The 9,501-nt window shown below is 35.6% G+C and overlaps 1 protein-coding gene across 3 annotated transcripts; it reads left to right on the forward strand.

The window, feature by feature from the left end:
• The first annotated feature begins 552 nt into the window (after positions 1-552).
• On the forward strand, positions 553-8,949 carry LOC148913389 (uncharacterized). Of its 3 annotated transcripts, XR_016119773.1 has the most exons (4): positions 553-764; positions 5,064-5,082; positions 5,714-5,806; positions 6,976-8,949. XR_016119773.1 is itself a non-coding variant. In XM_089029867.1 (3 exons), the coding sequence occupies exons 1-3, from the start codon at positions 633-635 to the stop codon at positions 7,786-7,788; spliced, it is 1,038 nt and encodes a 345-aa protein (XP_088885993.1). In that variant the 5' UTR covers positions 553-632; the 3' UTR covers positions 7,789-8,949. The 3 variants fall into 3 exon arrangements, 2 of the variants coding, with proteins under 2 accessions (XP_088885993.1, XP_088885997.1); XM_089029867.1 differs by lacking the exon at positions 5,064-5,082; XM_089029871.1 differs by lacking the exons at positions 5,064-5,082; positions 5,714-5,806.
• Positions 8,950-9,501: the final 552 nt, after the last annotated feature.

Consider the following 9,501-nt stretch of genomic DNA (forward strand, 5'->3'; position numbering starts at 1 on the left):
TAATAGTTGCAGGGCCCCGATAATTGACATCCTGGTGATGTTTTGCGATATACTCAAAACGAGACATCAGCTGCACTGGGCATTTTTAAACAAGACCAAAGCACCTCAGACCACTTGTTCTCCGCATGGATGCCTCCTGCGGATTTAATGCCGCTAAAACGAACAGTCCAAATAGAAATAGACCTTTTTGCTTTAACACTATTTCTGAAAATTGTGCAACATAAAACAACAAGTGAAAACAAATATTGTACAGAATGTGTTTTACATTTTAGTAAAAGCGTGCACATAAAATTTGCCTTAACACTATTCTTTTGTTATACCGTGCTTCAATTGTTTCGCTTGCGTTAAGGCCTTTGTAATACTAGACCTTCAACATGCTTGAATTAATAAGTAAAGCTTAAGAAAAAACCAAAATCTCAATTATATTTCAAGTTGACGCTAAAGGGAGGACAGGTATTCATCGGTTTCATCCATTGTTCGACTCGTGAATGGGGCTAAAGCCGCCATTTTGAAAACAATGTAAATAACACGAGTGCATTATGGTATGATAATCGTGGATTCACGAAATCAGAGGTTAGTTAACCTCTGGACTACTAACTTAATCGAGCTTTGAACTGACCCGATTAAGAAAAATGACTTTGTACTCATCCAAACAGTTTTTCTTTCTTTGTACCTTCGCAATAATGATTGTTCTAATCATTTTGATCTGTGCGATTGACAAGCAGCAGTGGTTGAGTTTGATAGGGAACCGACATTCTTCACAAGTAAGTTGCTCCAATTCTAATCAAACCGAAGCCTTTTGACATCTAAACACATCGGTTATAATGGGTTTAGAACTTCAGTTGATAACAGAGTAAGGTGTTTTCACTACTCGAGTCAGCAAAGCAGAGATTAGATTATATAATATAATAATGATATAATATAAATGTCGAAATAGGACAACTTTAGTTTTGTCACAAAAATATACGTAGAAGAAAAACTGTGCTAATTATGTATGATGATATTTATTGATATATCCATCCTGAGTTAGTGATTTGATATAACCGTATAACATAACATTTGACTTAACCTGAGAAGATGAATTTCGTTGTAGCTAGTAATCAGTCCATGTTGTCATTGGACCTCAAAGCGAAACAGCTTTGATCGTCCTTGGAGCCAAGGTGAACGAAACTAGTCAACCTACCTGTCCTTGTCAATACCCTATAACAGTGAAATTACAAATATTTCGTTAAGACCAAAGAATATTTTTGATCGATCGATTTATCTCAAACATCCTATTAGAAAATCTAGTAGCTTTACCATAAATAGATTTCACGCCATTTTGGACCCCCCGTATGATTCAGACAAACAAAGCTGAAGGTCCACATTCTCTCTCATATGTGAAATTAGCACTCCACTCGCCCCTAACAAAGAATCGCGGCTCTGTAAATATTCATCAACACTGAATCACTCCAAAAGTCTGGGGGAAAAAGCCTTACAGAAGATAGTTAATGCTCCATAACAGGCAACCATGTTTGGCTGGTTACAACGCCGTTCGAGTATTGTTTTGGTGACGCTACAAAAAATAAAATACTAATAGATTGTAAAAGATTTTGGTATCAAAATGAGCCTCGATTCTCTTCGTTGCACATAATAAAACTTGGGAATTATTTAATTGTCAAGCGACCCCCATATCACTATAGATCTTACGAGCCTTTGCAAACAGGTCTAGGATGTGAAATGAAACTGAGAAGCCGTTATCTCCACTGGTATGTCAATTTGGAAACTGCCGTTACTGTTGATCAAAGTTCGATAGTATAGCTTATTTTATTTCTAGAATAAAAAACTGGGCAAGTATTAATGCGTCACTGAACGATATCGCCAAACATGAGAAGCATAGCTTTGTTTCTAGACTCGTTCCTCATGGCTTACTTAATATAAATCCTAATCAAACCGCCCTTTGGCGAACTCGTGGATACTAGTTGAACTTTTCAGAGATTGGGCTCCCTGTGTTCTTATGCTTGTTGACATTTGAAGGTTTCAAAGTATTTCGCTCGATTTCATATTTTAAATGCTCAATTTAGCTGGTAAAATGATTAGTCGTCCTTCTATTTTCCTTTTAACACCTACTTTGTTTACTTCTTTGCTATTTTGTTGAGTTTGGAAGCGAAATCTGTGATGTATTGGAAAAACGTTGCGTTATGCGTTACCCGGCTTACAATCGATTTCGGATTCACATGAAACACTTTAATTACACTGTGAACTAAGCGAATATTTTATAGAAATTCGTTTAGAAATACTTTTTTTTTTTTGACTTCATTCAAGTCTGTAAATTACAAATTATTAATTGGAGCGAATTCTCGTTAGTCTCGAGTGACATCTATTGAGTAGATTTGTACCTTCGCAGTTAGATACAAGAACATTGCTTCGGCTGTTTGTAATGTCCGACGATCAATCTACTTCTAATTCAGAACGGCTTATTTGGATGACAAAACTAGCCGAACTTTCTTCAAGACTCCATGACTCTCATTTGGAAATCTAATGAAAAGTTCTTTTTTTGATGCATACGGCTCTACCTACGAGTCTTCTGAGGGGATCTAAATATGTTGACGATTGTACATAAGCGTTTCTGTTTACTTTATCTCATCAGCAAAAAAAGGTTTGACTCATTGGAATTTTAGTTTTATGAGAGAGTCATTACGTGGCATAGCTAAGGAATGGCTTGTCTCTTCTTTATACAATAGAAAACAGTTTGTAGCGATAGGGACTTCAAAATCAGAATATCTTACAGTCAAATACGGTGTCCCACAGGGGTCAGTCCTTGGTCCTCTTTTGTTTCTTTTACATGTTAATGACTTCAAGAACTGCTGCTCTTACTTTGACTTAGTTCATATTTTTGCAGATGACACAAATCTTTTTGTACCAATAATAGCCTGCTTCAACTTGAAAAAGATATAAATGCCAACCTACCATATATTTCTAAACGGTTATAGGCAAATAAACTCTCACTCAATATTGATAAAACAAGCTACATAATTTTCCATCGTTGTCAAATGTGTATTAAGCACACTACCAAGCTGTTTATTGATCAAAAACAGGTAAAACAAGTAAAGTGTATCAGATATCTAGGTGTATTTAAAGGTGTACTTTCATCTTTCTTGGAAAAATCATATTCAACATATTGTCATGAAAATTAAGCGTAGTATCGGTATACTATGCAAAATTCGCCACTATACAGCTAAAACCATACTCAAACAACTATGTTATACTTTAATTTATCCCCACTTGACTTATGCTGTCATAACATGGGGAAACACCTATCCATCTAGTCTCACACCTCTTATTACACTTCAAAAGAAAGCCCTAAGAATATAAATAACCTTTTCTGACTTCAGAACTCCCTCAAGCCCACTTTTTCAATCTCTGGGAATACTAAAACTCAATGATATAATCTATTTGAATAATTGTATATTTATGTATGATTTTCACTCAAACACTCTGCCATCAGTTACCCATAAGTAAAATACATACCTACAGAACACGATTAGCTTCAAAAGATTCTTTCTACATTTCCAAAATAAGAACTAATTATGGCAAATGTAATATCCATTACGTCGGTGCTATTACTTGAAACAAGATCAAAGGTGAATTAAAAAGAACTAAACGTTCAGGTTTTAAAAAACTAATAATAGATCAAATTTTAAGAACTACGAGTTACTCTGATGTATTTTACTCTTCGCCCATGGTTTCTTTTTCTTTTCCTTTATGGTTTTTCTTTTCTTTTCCTTTATTTTTTACTCCAATTACTTTTTTTTTTTGATTTTCCTATTTCTATACTTATTCTTGTAACAGTTATCAAATAACAGTACCAAATGACCAATTTGCTACCTAACTTGATTAGCATTGCTATCAATTGCTATTTTAGGTAGCAAGTGGTTCCTCAATTTTTTTATTATAATTCTCAAAATTGTACCAATTAATCTGCAAATCAGAGGGCACAAATAAAGTTCCTGTTCTGTTCTGTTCTGTTCTGTTCTGTTCTGTTCTGTTCTGTTCTGTTCTGTTCTGTTCTGTTCTGTTCTGTTCTGTTCTGTTCTGTTCTGTTCTGTTCTGTTCTGTTCTGTTCTGTTCTGTTCTGTTCTGTTCTGTTCTGTTCTGTTCTGTTCTGTTCTGTTCTGTTCTGTTCTGTTCTGTTCTGTTCTGTTCTGTTCTGTTCTGTTCTGTTCTGTTCTGTTCTGTTCTGTTCTGTTCTGTTCTGTTCTGTTCTGTTCTGTTCTGTTCTGTTCTGTTCTGTTCTGTTCTGTTCTCTTCTGTTCTGTTCTGTTCTGTTCTGTTCTGTTCTGTTCTGTTCTGTTCTGTTCTGTTCTGTTCTGTTCTGTTCTGTTCTGTTCTGTTCTGTTCTGTTCTGTTCTGTTCACATTCTGGCTACTCAAGTAGTCTCAAATGTGTACTACTTCACCAGCTGCCATGTGGCCTTAGTTTAAACATCGCTGGAATGTTCAGTACAATCATCTCAGTCTGGACTTAATAAGTCAAACGTCGATCAAAACGCCACTTTAAACGGCTTCTTCTTTTGGATTCTTATTCAGACTAAGAACTTTGTTTGTAGGAATCTAATTTTATGCATCCTTTTCTTTTTGTACAATATTTGAATTACATGCGTTCTTCGTTTTCACACCTCTTCATACTTATTTTTATTCACGTATATAAGTCAACGTTTTCTCAGTTTTTTATCACTTGATAATGACCGTTCAGTTAACGTCGAAACGTGTTATAATGTTATTTAGTAATATTTTATCGCTTAACTTCATCATCAAAAACTTTTCTTTCGTACAGAAGAAAACATTGAAGTATTCATTGTCCAAAATTTGATAGAAGAGAGGACATGTAACGAAGAAGAGCTCTGCTGCATAAAATTATTTTGAACCATAACTACATTTGATAGTTTATTTTCGTTTAATCTTGCCCTGTATATGATAAACGGGTAATCATATGGTTAAATTGTTTTGTTTTTTTTCTTCAAAGTTTTGAAATTAATCCTTAATTTTATTCAAATACTGATGTAAATTTCTTTTCTATTTCAGTTTTTTTCTCCACTCCAAGGTGAATAAAAAAGAGGGGCCCCAACTTTGATATAGCACTATAAAAGATTTAAAACAAGAGAAAATAAACTAGGAGAAGGAATCCCCGTGCCCCATTATATGCACACTTTGATGCTATTTTTAGAATCATAGATGCTATTTTTAACTCGTTACCATGCCCGCGCGATAATCATGCTTCCCTTTAATGCCTCGTTTTAGGACACAAAAAGCGCCATATTTCGCTACGTCCACGACAAAAACACAGGCTTTTGTTTACTGCAAGAGTGGAAGCCGCCTACCCTCAAGAAATCAACCAATCAGGTTCTTCGCTCAAAATATCTCCAAGCTAAAAATAGCATCAAACTGTGCACATGATAGTTACAAGGCTATATAGGTAGGATTCCTTCTCTTAGTTCATATTCTCTTGTTTAAAATGTTTTCGTGATATTTTACTTATCAAAACATTGGAATCGATCTAAATTTATGCGTAGAAATGATGCACGCGAACGATGCCCATGAACGTCCATAAGTCCTTGCCTTGCCACTATTGGAAAAGTTGTAAGGTTTTTACTCCTCCCAAATCAGAAATAAAAATAAGTATAAATATGAATGAATATCAACTAATTATCATATTCCTTGATTCATTTTCTTAGCCACAAATTAAGAAAACGAGTGAACGTCATACATACACAAAGCAACCGTTGCATCGGGAAGACAAAGAACCAATAAATTGCAATATTTCAAAGGTTTGTAAGAGTTCAGTTTTTTTAGGGCCAGTACTTTTGTTGGGTTCCCTGTGGTTCAGGGGTAGCCAGCTTTAGCTTTGTTTAATATGCTAATGTCTCTATGACATATATTTTTGGAAAAAACAACCTGTTCTACAAGTTGTGTTGAATATAGTTTTTACCAAACCAAATTACAACTGCTATTTTTTTGATCGACATTTCAGTTTTATTTAGCCATTGAAAGCTTAGTTTAATCACGGCGATTCGTAAATCGATAGACCTCTTTAGCTTGAGCGTAAATTTTTCCAGAAATTTCAGACCACGTGTCATTCTCTTGAGAATAAGACTAGGTGTTAATGTGCCCTTCGGAGACAGCTGTGCAAAGCCGTAATGGAATAGACAGGAATCGGCTACACTATGACGAGGCAATAATAGAAAATCTCTATATTTATTCTATCATTTTCAAATCGAAAAAGAAAACATTGAATTCACGAACGATTCCGTGTCTGACACCTGGTGCAAGGAATTAGCTTTAGATATGGTTTGGGGGTCGGCTGGTCTCTCCCCTGATGTCTTCAGACTAGAATATTTTCCTGCGTAATCCGTACACCCAAGGGCAGATCTGCCTTAATTGACGTCATGTGCAAAGTCCATACGACGCCTCAGCTCTGCGGACGTCTCGGTGGCAAGGCACAGTGGAATTAATATTTTTGATTTTTCCGCTTCGATTCAAATAGATATCGTATCAAGATAAGAATTAGATATTTTTCCAGAATTGCCATAGCTTGGCTTCAAACCCCGTTACATTTTGTAATATAATGAAAGCGAAAAATAAAAAAAACATGAAAACCCCCACCCCCCCCCCCAAGAAAAACCACACACACGAACAAAACCACAAAAGAGGTGCTAATTGACAAATTTACAAATGTTTGTAACTGGGGGTATACGCTATACCCCCAGACATACCAACGTCTCTTATAAATTTGTCAAATTTGTCAGTTTTCTCGGACGATATAACACCTGATATAATGAATATTTGTAGGGTTACTAAAGTAAAGGTGCTCTTTACAGTGCTGATATTGGTTTTCCACTCAGTTTATTTTGAACTCATTCGAATTTGCGGCCGCCATTTTGGCAAATGGACTATTAGGTGTACGTATAATTATTTTGAGTTTTTTTATTATTTCCAGGTTTGCGTTCCATGCCAAAATCCTCCATTCACGGTTAATATGTGCGTGCCCCTTCCTCCAGTTATCTCTTATGCCTTCAACAGTACGTACTTATCCAGTAACCTCACCATGGTAACGGGATATTTCAATCTCGGTTCATTTCAAAAAGGAGACAATCAGTATTTTACCAACGACCTGTTCAAGGGATGGATGAAAAGGCTGTCAAAAATACGCAACTTTATGGTGATATTTGTGGAGGATAACATAACCGATACGATATTCAGCGAAGAGAGATCTCATCTTCCTTCTAGCTTTACAAAAATAATACATATCACAAGATATGACCTTTGGGGGTTCCAGATAGAAAATATTACAAAAAAGATTTACGAAGCTCCATGCTATCCTAAGTTCCACCCAAACACAGTTATAGCTTCGTATTCCTGTGTTATGCATGTTAAGTATGATTTTATGAGAATAGCGGTGCAGAAAAATTACTTCCAAACTAAATATTTTAGTTGGGTTGATATTGGATACTTTAGAGACCAACCGGAAAACGGTCCGCCGTTCTCTCTTGGTCTTCCAAAGAAATTCAATGAAGAAAGAGTAGCCTATACCGAGGTATACTCAAGGCAAATCAACGCGAATTGCCAAGACATTGTCTTCAACAACTTAGTGTGGGTAGGGGGAGGGTATTTTGTCGGTAGAGGTGACGTCATGCTTGCATGGGTGACGCAATACCAGTCTTACGTGTACAATATGTTACATTCTGGATTGATGAGTACGGACCAACAGGTGATATACTGTATGTTTAATGCAAGGACCACAACCTTCTAGTGTTAAGATACAAGTGTACAAGGCACAGGAGGAGCACCATGACTGGTTTACACTGGGATATCTCAGTAAGAGAAACAGGTGACCTACCTTAACATGTCACGTAATAGTCTTCCGCCATCTTTGTTATAGATTCCAAATGCAAACATCATTAATAGACCACTTTCATGTGACGTGAAAGCAGCTCAATCTGGAGGACAAAACAAACTTTTTCAATTTCAATTTCAATCTCATGAGAATTGGAAACCTCAGTATTGTGATGTCCTCCAAATTGAACTGCATCTCGACATGCTGCAAGGGGTCATGCTGCCGGGGCTTTCCCCAAGATAACACCGGAGGCACAAATACATGCCAAACACTGGGTTTGGATACATATCTCACGCTTGTCATGAGGTAACTTTAATATTCACGTAATAGTCTTCTGCCATGTTGGTTATAGATCGATCAATCAAAGTTTATTCACTGCACCAAAAAATATATAAGGATTAATGTCATTGAGATGCATAAAGATTCCAATTATAAGAGTTGGGAGACCTGAAGTAGCTTTAAGAAGGACTAATCAAAGTCTGCTGGTGGTATCCAAATTTTCAGATTTCAAATGTGAAAATCATCAATATACCTATGCTAGGATAAAGCACTTGTATTAGCTAAAGTCTCGGTTGGGATACCTATCTCACGCTTGTTATGACGTAGACTTCGATCGGGATGATTAAACCATAACACATGGTTAAAAGCGCTAGTTAATATGTGTAATTAATTAAGTTATGTAATTAATTATACAGCTTCTCATTAATCCCATATAGGTAAATGTCCAATTATTTTCTTAATTAGACAGGTCTTTTCGATATGGGATTAATTAGGCAGCTATATGATTAATAGGTAATGGGATTTCATGCTCCCCAATCAAGAAATAATTAGACTCGAAAACTTCCTCTGACTGCCAAATTGGACTTGGCCTACGGCCTCATCCAATTTTGTCAGTCCTCGGAATTTTCCTCGTCCAAGTATTTCTTAATTGGACAGCATGGAGTCCTATTACATAAACTAGTTATGTAATTAATTAAGTTATGTACTTAATTAAGTTATGCAATTACATACATACATACATACATACATACATACATACATACATACATACATACATACATACATACATACATACATACATACATACATACATACATACATACATACATACATACATACATACATACATACTTTATTATCTTTCCCCATAAGGGCTTTTCAAAGACAATATATTGCATTTAAAAAGTCAGCTAAATATCTAATTACTAATTTATAAAAATATAATTATTATTATTAAGAAAAAAACATATATTACAATATCTTACAGGGCCCAGCTGTTCAAAGCCCGATCAGCGCCAATCCCGGGTTAACTCTTAATAAGATCTATAGAGTTAATCCTGGATTAGCGCCAATCCAGCCCTGAACAACCCGGCCCAGTAAAACAATAGTTATCTATAAATAATGAAGAAAGTATGAAGATATAAATAAATAAACTAATAAACTGGAGAGCTAATTATCTAAGAACTCCCGTAATAACTTAGATCTAAGCGACTGTTTGAAAATATTAACATTTCTGCACAGTTTAAGGGACGATTCGATAGAATTCCAGAGATTTACTGTTCTATAATAAAATGTTCTTTGGCCATTGGCCGTCTTGAAGAGAGGAATATTCAGTTTTTGCGAATTTCT

This window comes from Actinia tenebrosa, unplaced genomic scaffold, assembly GCF_029948245.1.
Source record: "Actinia tenebrosa isolate PJP-AT-01 unplaced genomic scaffold, QUT_ActTen_1.0 PGA_scaffold0__85_contigs__length_37466705, whole genome shotgun sequence".
In the NCBI taxonomy this organism is placed as follows: domain Eukaryota; kingdom Metazoa; phylum Cnidaria; class Anthozoa; order Actiniaria; family Actiniidae; genus Actinia; species Actinia tenebrosa.

Bases quoted from the DNA above. Each gene is read 5' to 3' on its own strand.
- LOC148913389 (XM_089029867.1), top strand. From the start codon at position 633: ATGACTTTGTACTCATCCAAACAGTTTTTCTTTCTTTGTACCTTCGCA. The intron at 765-5,713 runs GTAAGTTGCTCC...TCATTTTCTTAG, and splicing joins GGAACCGACATTCTTCACAA to CCACAAATTAAGAAAACGAG. The intron at 5,807-6,975 runs GTTTGTAAGAGT...TATTATTTCCAG, and splicing joins TAAATTGCAATATTTCAAAG to GTTTGCGTTCCATGCCAAAA.